Source organism: Nicotiana tabacum, chromosome 15 (assembly GCF_000715075.1).
Source record: "Nicotiana tabacum cultivar K326 chromosome 15, ASM71507v2, whole genome shotgun sequence".
NCBI lineage: Eukaryota > Viridiplantae > Streptophyta > Magnoliopsida > Solanales > Solanaceae > Nicotiana > Nicotiana tabacum.
In genome coordinates, this window is record NC_134094.1 from 19,780,412 (window position 1) to 19,804,165 (window position 23,754).

The window sequence follows — 23,754 nt, forward strand, 5'->3', positions numbered from 1 at the left end:
GAAACAGTAGAACAGAAATGATAGACGAGAACTTCAAGGTTTGTGTACGCCAACAGATCTACCTTGAATCTCCGGACAGCAAACCAATAGCAAAATCTCGATCAACCAGAGCCGGTATCAAAATCTACACAGAAAGTGCAGAGTGCAGCATCAGTACAACCGATCCCATGTACTGGTAAGTATCGAGCCTAACCTCGACGAAGTAGTGACGAGGCTAATGCAAGGCACCTACAATCAATGTGTACAATTTAACAGTGTATACGCAAATAACAGGAATGAAGAACTAAATAAAAAATGTCAGGAGGGGAAACATACTGAGGGGAATACAAGATAAAGAACTACAACAGAATAATCACCGGAGTAGTCAATATACCATGAATCAATAGGAATAGTGAATACAGTAAGAAAAAATGCACGGCATCACCCTTCGTGCTTTTACTCTCAATCTCACCATAAAATTAATAGAAACGACACGAGCATCACCCTTCGTGCTTTTACTCTCATATCATGGCACGACATCACCCTTCGTGCATTAACACTCACAATATGGCACGGCATCACCCTTCGTGCATTAACACTCACAATATGGCACGACATCACCCTTCGTGCATTAATACTCATAATATGGCACAACATCACCCTTCGTGCATTAATACTCACAATATGTCACGGCATCACCCTTCGTGCATTAATACTCAAAATATGGCACGGCATCACCCTTCGTGCATTAACACTCTCCCTTACCATAATGCAATACATAAATAACAACAGGGAGATAGAATAACAAGTACAAACCGTACTTCAACATTTGGTTCCATAATATCAATCTCAGCTTGAAATAAAAACTCAATTATCACCAGAAAATCCGTAAACATAATAAGAATGATAATTTGGATAACACTAGTATAACAAGTAGCAATTTGGCATAGGAATGAGACAATGTCAGAAAAACAGAGAAACATGGAAAAACAGTTAAATTGGCGGCGCATAGGTACTCGTCAGCTCACATATACGCCGCTCACAAGAATTTCACTTAGCAATTAATCTAAGGTTCCTAATTCCCTCAAGTCAGGGTTAGACACAACACTTACCTCGCTCCGAAGGCCACTTAATCCTCAATCACAGCCTTTCCTTTGGAATTCACCTCCAAACCACTCGTATCTATTCAAAAATGACTCAATAATATCAAATATTGCTAAAGGAATCAATTATATTGCATAAATTAAATTTCCCAAATTTTTCTCCAAAAAGTAAAAAACTCGACCCCGGGCTCGCTTGGTCAAAACCCGAGGTTCAGACCAAAATCCTTTTACACATTCACCCCTGAGCCCGAATATGTAATTAGTTTTGGAATCCGACCTCAAATTGAGGTCTAAATCCCCAAATTCCCGAAATCCCTATTTTCTACCCTAACCCCTAATTCTACTAAAAACTCTAGATTTTTGGTTGATAATTCAAGGAATGTAATGGGTAATTGAAAGAAAATGGTTTAGAATCACTTACCAACACTTTGGGGAAGAAAATGACTCTTGAAAATCGCCCCTACCCGTTTGGTTCTTGAAAAACGTTGAAGAAATGGTTTAAACCCGTGTTTGATTCTGTTTTATGCACTGGGCGACAGTGTGCATCGCGTTAGCGAGGCCACTGCCGCGTTCGCGAAGGGTACTGGATGCCAAGCCTTCGCGTTCGTGAGACATTGCTCGCGTTTGCAATGGTTACGCTCCCCTGGCCTTTGCGTTCGCGAGACGTTACTCGCGTTCGCGATGAAAGAACGACCAACCCTCCCCCAGGTCCCCAAGTGCTTCGCGTTCGCGAAGGGTAAATCCCCCATCACTTCGCGTTCACGATGAAGGATTCTCAGCCTCACCGGATTACTCTTCGCGTTCGCGAGAGTACCTTCGCGAACGCGAAGAAGGACATGCCAGAACACAGATACTGCAGAAAAACGAGATTTCCAAAGTCCAAAACATCCCGTGGCCTATCCGAAACTCACCCGAGCCCTCGGGGCTCCAAACCAAACATGCACACAAGTCTAAAAACATCATACGAATTTGCTCGCGCGATCAAATTGCCAAAATAACACCTAGAACTATAAATTTAGCACCAATTCAAATGAAATTCTCAAGAACACTTTAAAATCCATAACTTCTCAACTGGACGTCCGAATCACGTCATATCAACTCCGTTTCTCATCAAATTTCATAGACATGTCTTAAATATCGTAATGAACCTATACCGGGCTTCGGGACCAATACGAACCCGATACTAACAATACCAAATATCAATCAATTCTTAAAAACAAATAGTTTCCAAACTTTTAATTCTCATCAAAAATTCATAAATCAAGCTAGGGACCTCCAAATTTGATTCCGGGCATATGCCCAGGTCCCATAATTCGATACGGGCCCACCGGAACAATCAAAGCACAGATCCGGGCCTGTTTACCAAAAATGTTGACCGCAGTAAACTAAAATTAACTTTTAAGGCAAAAATTCTTATTTTCATTAGTTTTCAACATAAAAGCTTTCCAGAAACCTGCCCGGACTGTGCACGCAAATTGAGGAGGGTAAAAATTAAATTTTTAAGGCTTAAGAGCACTGATTCGAGTTCTAAAACATAAGATGACCTTTTGGGTCATCACATTTTCCACCTCTAAAACAACCGTTCGTCCTCGAACGGACATAGAAAAATACCTGGGCTGGTGAAAAGGTGGGGATATCTACTCCGCATATCGGACTCGGACTCCCAAGTAGCTGCCTCAATAGGCTGACCTCTTCACTGCACTCGAACTGAAGGGTAACTCTTTGACCTCAACTGACGAACCTGCCAGTCTAGAATGGCCACCGATTCCTCCTCGTAAGTTAAATCCATGTCCAACTGGACAGAGCTGAAATCTAACACGTGGGACGGGTCACCATGATATTTCCGGAGCATAGACACATGGAATACCGGATGAAATGAGGATAACCCTGGAGGCAACGCAAGTCGATAAGCTACCTCCCCCATTCTCTCGAGGATCTAAAATTGCCCGATATACCTAGTGCTCAACTTGCCCTTCTTCCCAAACCTCATAACACCCTTCATGGGCGATACCCGAAGCAATATTCTTTCTCCAACCATGAATGCAATATCACAAACTTTACGGTCAACATAACTCTTTTGCCTGGACTGAGCTGTACGAAGTCGATCCTGTATAAACTTGACCTTGCCTAAGGCCTCCTGAACTAAATCTGTACCCAATAACCAAGCCTCCCCCGGCTCAAACCACCCAACTGGCGACCTACACCGTCTACCATATAATGCCTCATCGGGAGCCATCTGAATGCTCGACTGGTAGCTTTTATTGTAGGCAAACTCCGCTAACGGCAAAAACTGATCCCAAGAAACTCCAAAGTCAATAACACAGGCACGGAGCATATCCTCCAAGATCTGAATAGTACGCTCGGATTGCCCATCTATCTGAGGATAAAATGTTGTGCTCAACTCAACCCGCGTACCTAAGTCACGCTGAACTGCCCTCCAAAAGTGCGAGGTAAACTTCGTACCTCGATCATAAATGATAGACACGGGCACACTGTGAAGACAAACGATCTCACGAATATAAATCTCTACCAATCGCTCCGAGGAATAGGTAACTGCCATAGGAATGAAATGAGCTGACTTAGTCAGCCTGTCCACAATGACCCAAACTGCATCGAACCTTCTCTGAGTCCGTGGGAGTCCAACAACAAAGTCCATAGTGATATGCTCCCACTTCTACTCGGTAATATCTAACCTCTGAAGTAAACCACCAGGTCTCTGATGCTCACACTTTACCTGCTGGCAATTTAGGCACCGAGCTACATAGGCAACTATGTCCTTCTTCATTCGCCTACACCAATAATGCTGCCTCAAGTCCTGATACATCTTGGCAGCGCCCGGATGAATAGAATACCGGGAACTGTGGGACTCCTCAAGGATCAACTCACGAAGTCCATGCACATTAGGCACACAAATATGACCCTGCATCCTCAAAACTCCGTCATCTCCAACAGTAACCTGCTTGGCACCACCGTGCCGCACTGTGTCTCTAAGGACAAGTAAATGTGGATCGTCATCCTGCCGATCTCTGATGCGCTCAAACAAGGAAGACCGAGCGACTGTACAAGCTAGAACACGGCTGGGCTCAGAAACATCTAACCTCACGAACTAGTTGTCCGAGGCCTGAACATCCAATGCAAGTAGTCTCTCACCAACTTGAATATATGCAAGGCTACCCATATTGACTGACTTTCTACTCAAAGCATCGGCCACCACATTGGCCTTCCCGTGATGATACAATATGGTGATATCATAGTCTTTCAATAGCTCCAGCCACCTCCTCTGCCTCAAATTGAGTTCCTTCTGCTTGAACAAATACTGCAAGCTCCGATGATTAGTGAATACCTCACATGGCACGCCGTAAAGATAGTGCCTCCAAATCTTCAGCGCGTGAACAATGGATGCCAGCTCTAGATCATGAACATGGTAATTCTTCTCGTGAACCTTCAGCTGCCGTGAAGCATATGCAATAACCTTGCCACCCTGCATCAATACCGCACCCAGACCAATACGAGATGCATCACAATATACTGTATAAGATCCTGAACCTGTGGGTAACACCAATACCGGTGTCGTAGTCAAAGCTGTCTTGAGCTTCTGAAAGCTCGCTTCACACTCTTCTGACCACCTGAATGGGGCACTCTTTTGGGTCAATCTGGTCAACGGGGTTGATATAGATGAAAACCCCTCCACAAATCAACGGTAATAGCCTACCAAACCTAGGAAACTACAGATCTCTGTAGCTGATGTGGGTCTAAGCCAGTTCTGGACTGCCTCAATCTTCTTAGGATCCACCTGAATACCCTCTGCTGACATAACGTGACCCAAGTAAGCAACTGATCTCAACCAAAACTCGCATTTTGAGAACTTAGCATATAACTGGCTGTCTTTCAGAGTCTGAAGAACGATCCGAAGATGCTGCTCATGCTCCTCTCGACTGTGGGAGCAGATCAAGATATCATCAATAAACACAACCACAAAGGAATCCAAGTAGGGTTTGAACACCCGGTTCATCAAATCCATGAAGGTTGCTGGGGCATTTGTCAGCCCAAATGACATCACTAAAAACTCATAATGCCCATACCGAGTTCGAAAAGCTGTCTTAGGAACATCGGATGCCCTAATCCTCAACTGATGGTAGCCAGATCTCAAATCAATTTTTGAAAACACCTTGGCACTCTGAAGCTGATCAAATAAATCATCAATCCTCGGCAATGGATATTTATTCTTGATGGTGACTTTGTTCAACTGCCGATAATCTATACACATCCTCATCGATCCATCTTTCTTCTTCACAAACAACACTGGTGCACCCCAGGGCAAGACACTAGGTCTAATGAAGCCCTTATCAAGCAAATCTTACAACTGCTCCTTCAATTCTTTCAACTCTGGCGGGGCCATATGATATGGCGGAATAGAAATAGGTTGAGTTCCCGAAGCCAAATCAATGCAGAAATCAATATCCCTATCGGGTGGCATCCCCGGCAGGTCTGCAGGAAACACCTCTGGAAACTCACGAACAACCGGAACCGAATCTATGGAAGGAACCTCCGCGCTAGAATCGCGAACATAAGCCAAATAAGCTAGACACCCCTTTTCGACCATATACCGAGCCTTTACGTAAGAGATAACCCTACTGGTAGAATGGACGAGATTCCCTCTCCACTCTAATCGAGGCACCCCTGCAAGGCTAAAGTCACCGTCTTGGCGTGACAATCTAATATAGCATGATAAGGTGACAACCAATCCATACCCAGTATGACATCAAAATCAATCATGTCGAGAAGTAGAAGATCTACACGAGTCTCAAGACTCCCAATGGTGACCACACACGAACGATAAATACGATCTACATCAATAGCATCTCCCACTGGTGTGGACACATACACAAGAGCACTCAAGGAATCACGGGGCACAACCAAATAGGAAGCAAAATAGGATGACACATAGGAGTAAGTAGATCCCGGATCAAATAGAACTGAAGCATCTCTACTGCAAACTGAAACAGTACCTGTAATAACAGCGTCATATGACTCAGCCTCAGGCCTGGCTGGGAAAGCATAACACCGGGGCTGGGCCCCACCACCTTGAACTACGTCCCTGGGATGGCCTCTAGCTGGCTGGTCTTCACCTCTAACGGCCTGACCTCCACCTCTAACTGTCTGACCCCTACCTCTGGCTGCCTGACCCCTGCCTCTGGCTGGCTGAGCAGGTGGTGCAGCAACTGGAGTCGGAACCATGGCACGAGAACTCTGATGCTATGTGTTGCCCATTGCCAGAGGGCAAAATCTGGCAATGTGCCTCGGATCACCACAAGTATAACATAACCTCGGCTGCTGTGACTACTGACCCTGAAACTGACCCTGTCGACCTAAATAACCACCCTGATAACTCAGGAGTGGAGGTGCACAAATAGGAGCTGGTAGTGCATTGTAGGCTAGCTGGTCGGAAAAATGCATCTGAGGGCCACGACCACCTGAGGCACAGTGGGATGCCCGGAGCGCTGAATGAAATGGCCTGGGAGGATGGCCTTTACCAAAAGTACCCCTGCCTCTAGATGAGGCACCGCTGAACTCACCGGAATGACGAGGCCTCTTGTCAGACCCCTGACCTCCCTGAGTAAGAACCATCTCGACTCGTCTGGCGACATTAGCAGCCGCCTGAAAAGAAATCTCACTCCCAGTCTCCTTAGCCATCTGCAATATGATAGGCTGAGCAAGTCCATCAATAAACCTCCTCACCCTCTCTCTCTCGGTGGGAAGCAGAAGAATGGCATGACGGGCCAAATCCATAAAACGGGTCTCATACTGAGTAACCATCATACCGCCCTACAGGAGACGCTCAAACTGACGGAGATGCTCCTCCCTCAATATGATAGGAAGAAACTTCTCTATGAAGAGCTGAGAGAACTGGTCCCATATAAGAGCAGGCGACCCAGCTGGTCTGGTCAACAAGTAATCTCTCCACCATTTCTTGGCGGAACCAGTCATTTGAAATGCAGCAAAATCGACCCCATTGGTCTCCACTATACCCATGTTCCGTACAACCTCGTGATAGCTGTCAAGATACTCCTGGGGGTCCTCTGAAGGGGCACCACTGAAGTGAACAAAGAGCTTGGTAAACCTTTCCAATCTCCATAAAGCCTCAGAAGACATAGCTGGCCCATCTCCGACCTGTGCCGCAATAACTGGCTGAACTAATCCGACTAGCTGAGCTACTGGAGCCTGATACTGGGGAGCTATCTGCTCCGGAGCGGGAGTGGTAGGAGTCTGGGCACCTCCTCCAACCTGAGAGACTGCTGGTACCATAGGAAATGCGCCAGTCTGGGCCACACTCTCCATAAGGCCTACCAAACGGACCAAAGTGCCCTGAAGTACTGGGGTAGCAATGAACCCCTCCGGAACCTGAGCTGGTCCGATAGGAACAGTCTGGGCTGGAACCTCCTCGCCAATCTCTATCTGAGGCTCCACTGTTGGGGTTGCTGCTCGGGCCCTAGGCTGAGCCCTGCCCCTGCCTCTGCCTCTGGCACGACCTCGGCCTCGACCTCTGCCCTGCGTAGGAGCTATCACTGGAGGCTTTGGCTACTTCTCAGTTGAGGAAGCGGTACGCGTTCTTGCCATCTGCGAGAGAATAAGAGTAAAAGAGTTCAATCAGTATTGCGAAAGCAAAAATCGCACGACAAGGAAGAATAGAAGTGAACCTTGTTCCTAAACTTCATAGCCTCTGGAAGATAAGCACAGACGTCTCCGAACCGATCCTCCAGACTCTACTAAGCTTGCTTGTGAATCGTGAGACCTAGGCAACCTAGTGCTCTGATACCAACTGTCAAGACCCGAAATTTCCCCCCGACGGGACTGTGATGGCGCCTAACATTTCACTTGCTAGGCAAGCCAACGTTAGAGAATCATTAAACCAATTCCTTATTTTCATTCATTAACTAACAATAATTAACTAAAATGAAATATAATAAGAGCGGAATATCATTAAAAAAATGTATTAATTACTATCACCCGGATCTGGAGTCACAATTCATGAGCATTCTAGAATTTACTACAAGTAATAGTCTAAAAGAAATACAACTGTCTGAATAAAAGAAACAGTAGAACAGAAATGATAGATGGGGACTTCAAGGTCTGTGGACGCCGACAGATCTACCTTTAGTCTTCGGACAGCGGACCAATAGCAAAATCTCAATCAACCAGAGCCGGTATCAAAATCTGCATAGAAAGTGCAGAGTGTAGCATCAGTACAACCGATCTCATGTACTAGTAAGTGTCGAGCCTAACCTCGACAAAGTAGTGACGAGACTAAGGCAAGGCACCTACAATCAACATGTACAATTTAACAGTGTATACGCAAATAACAGGAATGAAGAACTAAATAGGAAATGTCGGGAGGGGAAATATACTGAGGGGAATACAAGATAAAGAACTACAACAGAATGATCACCGGAGCAGTCAATATACCATGAATCAACATGAATAGTGAATACAGTAAGGAAAAATGCACGGCATCACCCTTCGTGCTTTTACTCTCAATCTCACCATAAAATTAATAAAAATGACACGGCATCACCCTTCGTACTTTTACTCTCATATCATGGCACGGCATCACCCTTCGTGCATTAACACTCACAATATGGCACGGCATCACCCTTCGTGCATTAACACTCACAATATGGCACGGTATCACCCTTCGTGCATTAATACTCACAATATGGCACGACATCACCCTTCATGCATTAATACTCACAATATGGCACGACATCACCCTTCGTGCATTAACACTCAAAATATGGCACGGCATCACCCTTCGTGCATTAACACTCTCCCTTACCATAATGCAATGCATAAATAATAATAGGGAGATAGAATAACAAGTACAAACCGTACTTTAACATTTGGTTCCATAATATCAATCTCAACTTGAAATAAAAACTCAATTATCACCAGAAAATCCGTAAACATAATAAGAACGATAATTTGGATAACACTAGTATAACACGTAGCAATTTGGTATTAGGAATGAGACAATGTTAGAAAAACAGAGAAACATGGAAAAACAGGTAAATTGGCGGCGCATAGGTATTCGTCACCTCACATATACGCCGCTCACAAGAATTTCACTTAGCAATTAATCTAAGGTTCCTAATTCCCTCAAGTCAGGGTTAGACACAACACTTACCTCGCTCCGAAAGCCACTTAATCCTCAATCACAGCCTTTCCTTTGGAATTCACCTCCAAATCACTCGTATCTATTCAAAAATGACTCAATAATATCAAATATTGCTAAAGGAATCAACTATATTGCATAAATTAAATTTTCCAAATTTTCCTCCAAAAAATAGAAAAATCGACCCCGGGCCCGCTTGGTCAAAACCCAAGGTTCGGACCAAAATCCTTTTACACATTCACCCCCGAGCCCGAATATGTAATTAGTTTTGGAATCCGACCTCAAATTGAGGTCTAAATCCCCAAATTTCCGAAATCCCTATTTTCTACCCTAACCCCTAATTCTACCATAAAAACTCTAGATTTTTGGTTGATAATTCAAGGAATGTAATGGGTAATTGAAAGAAAATGGTTTAGAATCACTTACCAACACTTTGGGGAAGAAAATGACTCTTGAAAATCGCCTCTACCCGTTTGGTTCTTGAAAAATGTTGAAGAAATGGCTTAAACCCGTGTTTGATTTTGTTTTATGCATTGGGCGACAGTGTGCATCGCGTTCGTGGGGCCACTGTCGCGTTTGCGAAGGGTACTATCTGCCAAGCCTTCGCGTTCGCGAGACATTGCTCGTGTTCACGATGGTTACGCTCCGCTGGCCTTTGCGTTCGCGAGACGTTACTCGCGTTCGCGATGAAAGAACGACCAACCCTCCCCCAGGTCCCCAAGTGCTTCGCGTTCGCGAAGGGTAAATCCCCCATCACTTCGCGTTCACGATGAAGGATTCTCAGCCTCACCGGATTACTCTTCGCGTTCGCGAGAGTACCTTCGCGAACGCGAAGAAGGACATGCCAGAACATAGATACTGCAAAAAAACGAGATTTTCAAAGTCCAAAACATCCCGTGGCCTGTCCGAAACTCACCCGAGCCCTCGAAGCTCCAAACCAAACATGCACACAAGTCTAAAAATATCATACGAATTTGCTCACGCGATCAAATCGCCAAAATAACACCTAGAACTCTAAATTTAGCACCAATTCAAATGAAATTCTCAAGAACACTTTAAAATACATAACATCTCAACTGGACGTCCAAATTACGTTAAATCAACTCCGTTTCTCACCAAATTTTACAGACATGTCTTAAATATCGTAATGAACCTGTACCGGACTCCGGGACCAAAATACGGACCCGATACTAACAATACCAAATATCAATCAATTCTTAAAAACAAATAGTTTTCAAACTTTTAATTCTCATCAAAAATTCATAACTCAAGCTAGGGACCTCCAGATTCGATTCCGGGCATATGCCCAGGTCCCATAATTTGATATGGATCCACCGGGACCGTCAAAGCACGAATCCGGGCCCATTTACCAAAAAAGTTGACCGAAGTCAACTAAAATTAACTTTTAAGGCAAAAATTCTTATTTTCATTAGTTTTCAACATAAAAGCTTTCCAGAAACCTGCCCGGACTGCGCACGCAAATTGAGGAGGGTAAAAATTAAATTTTTAAGGCTTAAGAGCACTGATTCGAGTTCTAAAACATAAGATGACCTTTTGGGTCATCACATTTTCCACCTCTAAAACAACCGTTCGTCCTCGAACGGACATAGAAAAATACCTGGGCTGGTGAAAAGGTGGGGATATCTACTCCGCATATCGGACTCGGACTCCCAAGTAGCTGCCTCAATAGGCTGACCTCTTCACTGCACTCGAACTGAAGGGTAACTCTTTGACCTCAACTGACGAACCTGCCAGTCTAGAATGGCCACCGATTCCTCCTCGTAAGTTAAATCCATGTCCAACTGGACAGAGCTGAAATCTAACACGTGGGACGGGTCACCATGATATTTCCGGAGCATAGACACATGGAATACCGGATGAAATGAGGATAACCCTGGAGGCAACGCAAGTCGATAAGCTACCTCCCCCATTCTCTCGAGGATCTAAAATTGCCCGATATACCTAGTGCTCAACTTGCCCTTCTTCCCAAACCTCATAACACCCTTCATGGGCGATACCCGAAGCAATATTCTTTCTCCAACCATGAATGCAATATCACAAACTTTACGGTCAACATAACTCTTTTGCCTGGACTGAGCTGTACGAAGTCGATCCTGTATAAACTTGACCTTGCCTAAGGCCTCCTGAACTAAATCTGTACCCAATAACCAAGCCTCCCCCGGCTCAAACCACCCAACTGGCGACCTACACCGTCTACCATATAATGCCTCATCGGGAGCCATCTGAATGCTCGACTGGTAGCTTTTATTGTAGGCAAACTCCGCTAACGGCAAAAACTGATCCCAAGAAACTCCAAAGTCAATAACACAGGCGCGGAGCATATCCTCCAAGATCTGAATAGTACGCTCGGACTGCCCATCTATCTGAGGATAAAATGTTGTGCTCAACTCAACCCGCGTACCCAACGCACGCTGAACTGCCCTCCAAAAGTGCGAGGTAAACTGCATACCTCGATCAAAAATGATAGACACGGGCATGCCGTGAAGACAGACGATCTCACGAATATAAAAATACTGAGTTTAAAATATTTGATTGGAGGTTGTGGCTAAAGTTTGAGTTAATTTGGTGAGAATTCTGGAATAGATTTTTGAAATTGAGTTGAACTAGCAAAGAAGACCAATTTGTACTATATACCAAAATAATATACTATATGCCATTTTGGGATATAATAGTATTAATTTATTGCAACAATATACTATTACAGTATGTGGTATAATATAACAATATAGTTAAATTTGGTATTTTTTTTATTTTTTATTTTTAAAAATTCAATGAGTCCTTTTTCAAGTTTCTAATAGAGTTCTCGATATCATATACCCAATCAATATATGATATATAGCATGTGTATATCATAGTATACTGCAATAATATACTTCAATTGCTACTAATATATTATTTTTTGATATACTATATGCTAAAGTAAGTTATTTTCTAATAATTAATGTATAAAAATATAAATAAATAAAAGAAACAATAATAAAGGAGCCAAAATGCGTACAGAATTAGATTTTGAAAACAAGGAAATAAAAGATGATTTGAAATAATGATAAATAAGATTTAAAAAAGAAAAAAATGAAAGCAAAAAAGAAAAGAGAAAATAGTTATAATGTATAAGTTATTCTAATAATTGAATTAAAAAATAAGAAAAAAATATATATTATACTAGTTATATTTAAAAAGGATTACAAATATTTACTTTATCATTTGTCTTTTCTTTTTGTATAAAAAAAGAAGAATAATAAAAAAGTGCAAAAAAGTCAATAAAATTAGATTATGAAGATAAAAAAATATAAAAGAAAAAGGAGTTAAATGAAATTAGAAAAGGAACAACAAATAAAGAAAATAAAGAAAAGGAAAAAAAGAAAAAGAATAAATAAATAAATAAGGAGGCAAAAATTGAGTGTGAAATTAAATTATGATAATAATAATAATAATAATAATAATAATAATAATAATAATAATAATAATAATAATAATAATAATAATAATAATAATAATAATATGATTTGGGCAAAAATAAATAAACAAAAAAGAAGAAAAAAGAAAAAAATGAGAAGAAAACGAGAAAAAAAGGAGAAAAGAAAGAAAAGAAGGAAAAACGAAAAGAAACAGAGAAATAAAAAAGAAAAGGAGAAAAAAAAAAGAGAAGAAATTACCCACAAAAGCTATCATGCATAGGAAATGTAATTAGTTTGATAGGTATATAAGTAAATGAGTAGGCAAGGGTAAATAGTTTTATTTTTGTGGGTAAACAACTAGTTAACCTTATAAATAAAGGGGTTCTATTTCATTGTAATTTATCCCTAATTAATAAGAATTCTCTCTCTACTTTTCTCTGCAATATTCTTCATTATCCTTTTATTATTTCATAACAGAAAGCATCTAATGAATCTAATTATAGTGTCTGTTTAAATTACCTTTTATCTCTCTTAAACATCGTGTTTAAGCAGCTTGAGATCTTCCAAACAATGAGCTTATAATTTGTATCTGCAATTTAATCTCAACTAGGTTAGCCTATGCTGGCCTAGAATTTATCTTCCCATTTGATGAATTAATTTTCTTTAGAAAAATTACCGTCATAAAGTGTTTTTTTTCTGTTAACATGCATTTTTTAGTCATTTCAACCATTCAAAATGAAAATAATATTAAAAGATATTAAATTACCTTTAAACTTCATAAAATTTATATACAACAATCTACGCCTAAAGGTATAGCCTAATGGTCAATAAAGTGGGCGAAGAACTATGAGGTATTCTGTTCAAATTCCAGCAGAAAAAAAAATTCTTTTAGTGAAATAGTCCATGTTGTGCAAACCGGCTCGGACACCACCGTTATAAGAAAGGGGTCTTTACACAAATAGCCAATTGGATTCTTTTCCTAGTCGGTATACATAGATTACACACTGATTCTATGGTTATACATATTATATATGAATTATACGTATGTTATACATCCATCGATTATTTTTAGTTTAAGCGATTGAATAAGCGGCTATTTAAGTTAATTCTTTAAAAAAAAAATTATACACAACAATCTAGAATATGAGCATGTAACCGATGGGCTAAATATATTGCCCGGCTAAATATATTGCCCAACGATACAGTCCAATTATTCCTGTGGACTTATATTTGGTCCACGGGACCTAAACTTTAATATGAATTAAGTTCATCTAATAATGCAGAAATGATATTGGTGGTCACTCTAAAGGATTGCTATTTAAGAATTAGTCAGTGCGTCCTGAATTTTACTATTTCAGTTTAATTTTTCAAGACAAAAATGTCCCGAATTGTTCTGAAGTTAAGATTTTTAGTTTAAAATTTTAGGACAAAATAAATAGTGACTAATCTCTAAATAGCATCGTGAGAATGACTATATACGCACTTGCCCCTTTAATAATCGGCAAAACTATGCATTTCCCTCAATATTACTCCTTCTGGTCATATTTAATAAGTGACTTTTAGCCTTAGACACATCCCTTAAGAAAATACGAACTCTTAAAAAAAAGATATATTCACTAAATTGCCCTTGATTAATTGTTACCTTGACACATTGAGATATGTAAATAAGGGCAAATTTTGATAAAATAAAATTAATTCCTTCTTGATTATGTAAAATGACACTTATTTTGGACAAAAATAAAAAGGCCAAAAGGTCACTTATTATGGATCGGAGAGAGTATCTACTAGGCGGTGAGATAAGTGGGATAATGTTGCAATTTTCTGTATATTTTAGAAGATACGTTATTCTGGGACAATTTTAACCTAATGATATATTTAATACTCTATAACTTAAGTCGTCCACCATGTAAAACTTTTATTTACATAAAAGATGTTTTACTTAGACTTTCCTAATTATTTTTTGGTATCGGCAGAATATAACCAGAGACTAGTTTCTTAATACAAATATAATATTTGGACTAAATAAGTTACTAGATTCACTGGATTCGTAGCTATCCTTCTAGTCCGCCCCTAATATAAAGAGGGGTGGATGTGATATTAGTGAGCACAAAGATGAGAGTAGTGCTTTCCGAATAGTTGTTATTAATAAATATTGACAATGATGTTTACCCTAAATTGGTGTATACTTTCACTATAATTTAAGCGAACAAAAACAAACAACAAATATACACACCACATGAAAAAAATAATTTGAATTCAGGGGAACATTTAGTATCATACCAAAACATTTAGTATCATACCAAACTTACCCTACATGACCTTCGAAATTTCTAGAGCAAAAGAATTAAAATAATCTTTAACAGTAATCAGATGGTGCAATGTACGTTAACAAAGAGCTTGAATAAGTGGGGATTTATTAGTGGAGGAACCAAAAAAAACATTTTAAATCAATCCAATTTTCATGACCCAACCAAGAAAATCTAATTAGTTGAAAGCAAAACCATTTATCTAAATATTATTCGAACCTAATATAAAAGTTGACAAAATTATTAGATGTACACTTTTAACTAATTAGTGTGCAAATGGTCCTTTTTTAAAATAATAACCGTAGTATTTGACCTATCTTACGAGTATCGTAACTAATTTCACGAGGAATGAGCTATCATATTGTTGACACAATATCAGTCAATTTAAATAAATAAAGTAACCCGAGAAACTCACTAGTTTATCTCGTGTCCTTGACTTTTGAAATTAATTCTAAAAAGTGAAAGGTACTAATAAAAATAGAAAGATAGAGTTAGTTAGCACCTCCCTACATGTTTCCTTGTCCGTGAAATATACCACCTTCCCATTGATTAGAAAATACTCGTAGGAAAAGACGGGTAAGTTTGAAAATATGTGTTCCAAACTATTTTGGGTGAAGGTATTTATCAACTAAAAATTTAAGAAATTAGAAAGAGTTTTTATGTGTTAGAATGTGCAAAATACAAAATTAATATCTTCTTAAATGAGTGAGTTAACAATTTCATGTCTTTCCCTATAAAATGATTAAAAGAAAGGTTACATTTTTTTTCAAACACATTAAAGAAAAAGAGTGTCACATAAAATGAAACTGATCAAATAGTTTTTTTGGTTTATAACATTGCATCTAATATAAATCAACCCCACAAATTTGCGGTAATGCCAATATCATCTTATAAAGGGGTATTATCACTTTTAACATACTATTTATATTTAGTAACCAAACAGTGTATAGAATTTATATAATTTTGTATATTACATATATAATGTATATATATACAAAAATAAATATTTTTTTTAAATATATTTTTAGTTATTATTTTGAAAGCAGATATATAGTATCATTTTCCCCTATAAAACTTGGGTAACTACAATTCCACGATGCATGCTGTTTTTCACTTATTTGGGATTTGGCAATCAATCCTTACTTTAAGAAAAAGAGCAATTCACAGTAGAAATATACTCATATACTTTCATATATTATTTACATTTAACCTCCGTTATACTATCAGACCAAATTTACCCCTATCGTTATACTACGGGGCCAAATCTACCCCTACAATCAGTATTTTTAAAAATACACCTTGATTTGTTAAGTAATCCAAAATTTCCCAAATTCTTTTTATTTAAATCGCTTGTTGTTCTTCTTGCTTTATTATTTTTAATAATTACTATTGATGTGAATGATAAAGTTACTAGACTATACAAATTATTCATAATTTTTTATGTTACCAATGCACCCATTTCTCTTCTTGTACTAAATAAAATTGGTTTAGAATATTATTTATTTTTCAATCATTTACGCACCGTAGAATTTAGTGGGTCTACTTATTGTGATTTATATGCAGCTGATCATCATGTATATACATGTATATTCAAATATATTTTGTCATTGTCTGGTTAGTATAAAGTTTGATCGACTAACTTAAAAGTGCACAATGTGTAAGCATTTAATTAAAGCAAAGTTGAATTAGACAATGTAAAGTCTCCGATGAACTTCAACTTCAATCACTAATACTTACAAAGTCTCCATACATTTGGTGCAACAAATTCATTAAAATTGGGATGTTGTAAATACTTTTAAAATTTAGAAAAGCTACCTAATTTAGATTTTTCAATTTATTATACTTTGTTTATTTAGTTGTATTATTTAATATTTTTTTCTCTTATTTTTTTTCTCTAATTCAGAAAGCAGATAAAATGCCAATTATTTCAAAATAATGGACCAAGAACAACAATAAATATTTTAAATAAAAGAAATTTGAGAGATTTTAGATTACTTAACAGATCAAGGGGTATTTTTAAAAATTTGCTGATTGTAGAGGTAAATTTGACCTGATAATATAACAAATGTTAAATATAGACAATATATGAAAGCAGAGGGGGTATATTTGGCCCTTTTCCTATTAGAAATGGTTTAAAACGTTTGTGACTAAAACGTCCTAACACTTGGGACCGGCATTAGTTCTGTTCCACAATGGCTAAATACTATGACAGCAATCCGACTTGGATCACTATTATTGATGTATTTGAAGACCAAACAACATTGACACGGTCATGACGGGATGGATAAGATCAATCGAAGGCTCAAGTTCACTACTTGAGAATGGAAAAAATTTTGTACGGAGTATTTTTTAAACCTTACGTGACATGAATTTAAATTAATCAGGATTCTGGTACAATACGAGACCGACAAGAATTTCAGAAAAAAGAAGAAAAGCATTGAGATTCATCTCGTATACATATATAAAATCTTGTTAAGCCTCACGATGCACATGATGAGAATCCGTTGTATGTGTATATACTACAGTAAGAGGTTGTGAGTTCAAGTCACCCCAAGTGTAAGGTGGGGAGTTCTTGGAGGGAGGGAGTCGAGGGTCTATCGAAAACAACCTCTCTATTCCAGGGTAGGGGTAAGGTCTGCGTACACACTACCCTCCCCAGACCCCACTAGTGAGATTATACTGAGTTGTTGTTGTTGTATATATTACGCAAATTAAATACTATATAACTTTATAACATTGCACATACTTTAATACGTATACCGTTCCATATATTGGAGAAGAAATATACAAATTCGAAAAAAATAATAAAAGCAAAAGATTATACTCAATATTCACCTTGTTCTATTGACTCAGAATATTCAACCATTTGACTCATCCTAGGTAAAACATGTATATTCAAAACCTGAAACCCTACCGGACTTTCCACCACTACCACCCTCGGCGGCTCCTCCACCACATCCACCACCGTTATTCCATTCCCTCCGCCGCCAACCACGCACACTCTACCACCGCCCGCCGCTACATATTCCGCACCCTTCAGCCTCTCATTTTCAACTATCTCCACCCAAATATCCCTCTCTTCATCATATTTCCTCAATGCACCCTTAGATTCATCCACCATATATATTGTCTCCTCCGCCACCGCAGCTGCCGGACCCCTCCACCCCATAAGCATACCCTCCGGCATCTCTTGCCACGTGTCACTTCCCCCATTATAAATTATTCCTTCTTTAGCAGCATCACCTTTCACATTTACCATACATAACTTTCCTTTCCATCCAATAGCATCAATTGCTTCCCTACTGAACTTCCCATCTTTTAACCTACTCATTTCCTTCCATTTCCACCCATTTTTTTCCTCCTTTCTGTTACAGTAAATGTCACTTTTACATGTACAGTAATGGGGTTCACTTCTGTTACTTTCATTAAGGTTCCACTTTACAACTGAGCGAGCTATCTCGGGGTTGTAGTGGGACCCAACTCCACTCGCCACATACACCGCATCATTTAATGCGCCTGTAGCGCACCAACGACGTGGCTTGGCGAGTGGAGGACCGTAGCTCCATTGTTTCTTCAGCGGATTGAAAATGAGCGGGCGAGAAATCGCCGGCAAGAAATGATCCGCTGTGGCAGCGAGGAGAATTAAATTTCCCGAAACACTTACCGATTGAACCGGTAGATTTCTCGAAATAAACGAAGGATGCTTAACGAGGAGTCTAAGTGGTGGGTCCGGTGGTGGTGGTGGAAGAAGATGCCATTTTGATGAGATTGGATCAAAAGAAGCAAATTCTATAGAGTTTGCAAAATTTGCTGAGTTTGATGTTTCAGTTATAGTTTGTAAAGGTAATAATAAAGCATATATAGATAAATATGGTGGAAAAGAAGGAGAATAAATAAGCTTACGCCAAGAATGGCAAACGGAAAAAAGTGTAAAAGGGTGTACAAGATTTAAACAAATTTGAGCTATATGATCGGGAAGTCCAGGGATCAAGGACTGATCGTCGTCGTAGTCGTGGCAGTGGTGGTGAGTTTTGTGGCGTTTGACGGCGGCGCCAACGGTGGTGATGGTGGTGGAGTTGATCATTTGTGGAGGAAAAGGAGGAGAAAGGAGTGGGATAGGGGAACCCTAGATATATTTATTTTTGTGTGATAGTAGGTTTTTTAATTTATTATTATTATTATTGTTACTATATTTTTGTGATGGAGTAGGTTTTAGGTCACTTCATTAATGGTTGAAAAGTGATGTTGTGACATAGATTGAAGTAAAAGGCAAATATTGGACACTTATTAGTGTAGTACAGAATACTCCTTTTCTCTTCTTTTTTTTAATTTTTTTTTATTTCTTATTTTTCTAATTTAAGAGATTTTGACAATATTAAATTATTAGGACGGTTTTTAGAAGGATATACAAGTAGAACCCACAAGGAATCTTATTATCTGTTAAATATTGCATCCTGTCTATGCATGAATCATGATTTCTTTTTTTCTTTTAGAATTTTGGAGATTTGTTTGTACTCCCATGGTTTTTGTAGAAACATGAATATCTCTTGCCTGGTCCGAAACTTGTGACAATATGATCAAAATAGTGGTGGTGTTTGTTTAGAAGTAAGCATAATTTAAGAACTTAGTTTTTGAGTTTTCACAAAAAGTGTTTGTTTGGAGTTGGTTTTGTATTTTTAAAAATATTTTCAAACTTAATTTGAATGATTTTGAGAAATGAAATTTGAAATCTTGTGAAAGTTTTAGCTCCCGTTCGGACATAGATTTAGCTATTTTTTGTCAAAAAGAATCTGAAAATATTGTTTGTTCATGGAATTTGATCAGTTTTTAAAAAAATATTGTAGAGAATTTTTCAAGTTCCCAAAAATGGTTTGGACTAATTTTTGGGTGAATTTTTTTCACTCACAAAACTTTAATAATATTTCAAGTAAAAATGCATTTTCAAGCATAATTTCAATTTTCAAAAAATATTTTTTAACATAATTTTAATTCTTTTTCAACTTTCAACCAAATTTATATCCAAACACTAGCTTACTTTTTGTCATGCTTCGTAGAAAATATGTTTTTTACAAAATCTAAAACAAATGCCACCAATCGATTTGGAAAAGTTGGAGATTTCCCAAATGTGGTATGCATGAGAATAATAAAGAGAAAGAAGGGCAAGAAAGTAAGTCATGAACTTGTATGGAAAAGTAAATGCAACAAAACCAAAAGGTAGGAACTTTTGCGATGCAACTTTTTGCAATAAATACTTGTGAGTTGTGAACAGGGATTAGACAGAGAGGCAAGAAATTAATATATGGATGAGACAATTGGGTAAGGCAAGGTGGGGGTTCTCACAGGAGAGTTAGGGAGAGAGAGAAATAAGAAGAATAAATAAGAAAGTGTGGTGTTCGGTATTAGTTTTGAGCATAATTAATATGAATTTACGCCGACAAATTTCACATTAAAAGAGTAAAATGCTCAAACAAAAATAACTTTATTCTTAAGATTTGAACTCGAAATTACTAGTTAAAAACGGGAAGTACTAACTATTTCAATACAATTTCTTATGATGAGAAAAGGTGGTTTGTAATTGGAAGAGAGTGGCTAATAAAAGTAGCCTTTTTTGGTACGCCTTTCTGCCAAATATTCTTTCCCTTTTTAGTTTGAATTCTTGCCGACAAGTTTTATATTGAAAGGTATAACGCTCAAACAAAAATAACTTAATTCTTAAAATTTGAACTCAAAATTATTAATTAAAAATGGAGAAGTACTTATTATTTCCCTATAATTTCTTGTGATAAAAAGGTGGCGTGTAATGGGAAGAGAGAGGCTAATTAAAGTAGCCTTTTTGGTACGCCTTTTTGCCAAATATTCTCTCCCTCTTTTAACCTTCTCTTCTTGTCTTCTATTCTCATGCATATGCTTGTGGGCCTCTCTATAATTAATATTACTGTACTTCTGTTTCGTGATGATATTTTTTTAATCTGTTACAATAATAATGGATTTTTTTTTGTGTAGAAATTTTTTATTCTTAATTTTTTCATTTGGACATGATTTTTTATACACATACGAATATCATACATATTTAATATGGCAATTTTTGAATGTTATGTTTTTTTTAAATTTATGTCTATTCAAATATGACCACGTAAAATGAAACGAAAGAAAATATGTTTCTGTTTGGTCCTGCAATATTTTCTCTCTCCATAAAATGGCCTTACCTTTTTTCTTCATTTAGATTATGATACTTTCTTTCAAGAAAAAAAATGATAGGATAAGGAAAACATCTACTAGCAAAAGAATCACAATATTCTCAAATCTCAAACTCAAATATGTTTTATTATTGTCATTATGTTTAGATGTAGATAGAGTTGTATTCATGATTTAAACTCTATAGATTCAATTTTTAAAAATTTTAATTAACAACTCACTGTATTTTTAATATTATCGATTCAAACCTACTATTTGTTATGATTTAAATTTATTTTTATGCATAAATTTATGGTTCACCCAAAAAATATGAATTCGGTATCGCAAAATACTGCATCCACCTCTGCCTACGACTACGTGTTGTCATTACATACCATACAAATTGCAATTACTAAGAAAACGAATACAAGAAATATTCTTATTTTTCCTTAAATTTTGACATTATGAATTGATTTATAGGGAATTATACATCACACACGCAACTTGAATCCTTTTTCAAGATATGAGCATGAGACAAATTTGTCCTATCTTGATTAGAAACATTCTATACCTAATTAAAACAAATATTCTATTTATTTTAATTTATGTGGCATAGTTAGTTGTACACAAAATTGAAGGGAAAAAAATTGAACCTTACAATTTCAAATATGCCGTAAGATTTGTTATACTGCCAAGTCATTATAAGTAAAATAAAATATTTAAAATTAAATTATTTTTAAATATAATTTTTTTTAAAAAAACTGACTAATTAAAAATAATGTTACATAAAATAAATGAAGGGAGTAACTTAACGTTTTGTTATTACTCCCTCTCTTGAAAATAAGTTTAAATAAATAACTTCGTGTTTTGTGGCATATTTTGTACTTGAACTTGAAATAACTCATCAGTGTTTAGTGTTTTGTCGCATATAAGTTCTGAATTTCTTGTTAAAATAACATGATAAAATGTGATTTTGACCCTTTAACTTTCAAAGATTTGCAGTATACCCTTTTGCCAATTAATATATTACTGATACGATTTAAATCATCATTCCTAATATTGATTAGATGGCATTATGAATTGATTAATAGGTTCATTATACATCACATCACAACACACGCAACTATAGAATCCTTTTACAAAATATTGACGAAAAAGACAAATTTGCCTTTATAGACTAGAATTATTTTATGATAATCAAAATAGTAATTTCTACTGTTATCTTTCCATAGATTTGTTGACTTTTTGTTCTATTATTACCCTATCCTCTCTTGATACGAATTAAAAGGACTAAATGTTTAAATAAATAACTCGGATTTTTGTCTTATATTGAGTCGGATTTTTGTCTTATATTGAGTTGATTTGCCATTTGAAGGAAAATATTTCAAACACTTCTCATATATAGTATTTGGGTTCACCTTTCAAGTTTATAGGGGTTTTTTAAATAAATAATTTGTGCAACGTGATTTTGGACCCTTTAACTTACTAAGATTGGCTGTATACCCTTTTGCCTAATAAAATATGTAGCTAAACAGGAAAATTCAAACCGTATTCGCTAAACTAAAACATCATTAGACAAGGAAACCGATTCTAATAGATTGGATATAAGTAAGGGTGGCAAGTGGGTGAGTTCTGGGCCTAAACGGGCTAAGTGATCCGGTCCAAACGGTCTCGGTCCCGGATCCGGCCCGATCCCAAATTAAACGGGCCAAACGGTCCCGGCCCGCGGACTAAATGGGCTAAGTGGGCCCAACGGATTTAAAAAAAAATTAAATAGAAATTAGATACAAAATGATGTTAAAAATAATATCTAAGGCAATGCCTTGTAAAATGTATTATAGAATTATGACCTAAATTTTTAAATATTTTTTAATTCAAATTTAAAGTCTAAAGACAAAAATATTGTAAAGAGATATTCAAAGCAATGCCTTATAATTTTATTATAGCATTAAAAAATATGGCAATATCTTTCTTAGTCTTCATCCCCCCTATGGAATGAACACAACAAGGTGCTAATACCACCATTGAGAAAAAAAAGAAACTAATCAAAGATGTGCCAAAATATAAGTTACATAATACATACTAATTTTTGTTCATACAAGTTACATGATATCTCTTACAAACTTCATAAATCTATCAAGGTCCGGAGGAATTTTCGTTGGTGGTGGCGGAAAAGTAGCTTGGTCATCGCCACTTCCGGGTGAAGCAACATCCTCCGCAAGTTCAGCTAGCATTTCTTCGTAAGGTTCGTCTTCATCTGGTTGTGATTCAGCAAGTCCAAAATTTCTTCTTTCTAACCGGATCCAACTGATTTTTCCAAACTCTCCCTCATAGATGCCCTATAATCACCGAGTTGAAGTCTTGCTTGACTGAAAGCGCTCTCTGATGCCACTGTTGAAGCTTGAATAGTTAAAATATCTCGGGCCATCCTTGAAAGAACCGGAAAGTATTTTTCTTTGTCCTTCCACCATTCCAAAAGATTAAAGGAGCCGTCAGGATTCACTTCCTCAATTCCTTGCGACAAATAAACTTCAAGCTTATTTAATTATGAAAAATCACTACTACTAGAACCTTGAGAACCTCTAAATGCCGCCCAAGCACTA

General features: G+C 37.6%; 1 protein-coding gene across 1 annotated transcript; it reads right to left on the reverse strand.

The window, feature by feature from the left end:
* Positions 1-17,695: 17,695 nt before the first annotated feature.
* LOC107761775 (F-box/kelch-repeat protein SKIP25-like) lies at positions 17,696-19,345 on the reverse strand. The gene has a single exon (XM_016580050.2). It carries the CDS (start codon positions 19,059-19,061, stop codon positions 17,802-17,804), a length of 1,260 nt encoding a protein of 419 aa, XP_016435536.1. The 5' UTR covers positions 19,062-19,345; the 3' UTR covers positions 17,696-17,801.
* Between the last annotated feature and the right edge of the window lie 4,409 nt (positions 19,346-23,754).

Coding starts and splice junctions, on each gene's coding strand:
- LOC107761775 (XM_016580050.2), bottom strand. CDS start 19,061: ATGATCAACTCCACCACCATCACCACCGTTGGCGCCGCCGTCAAACGC.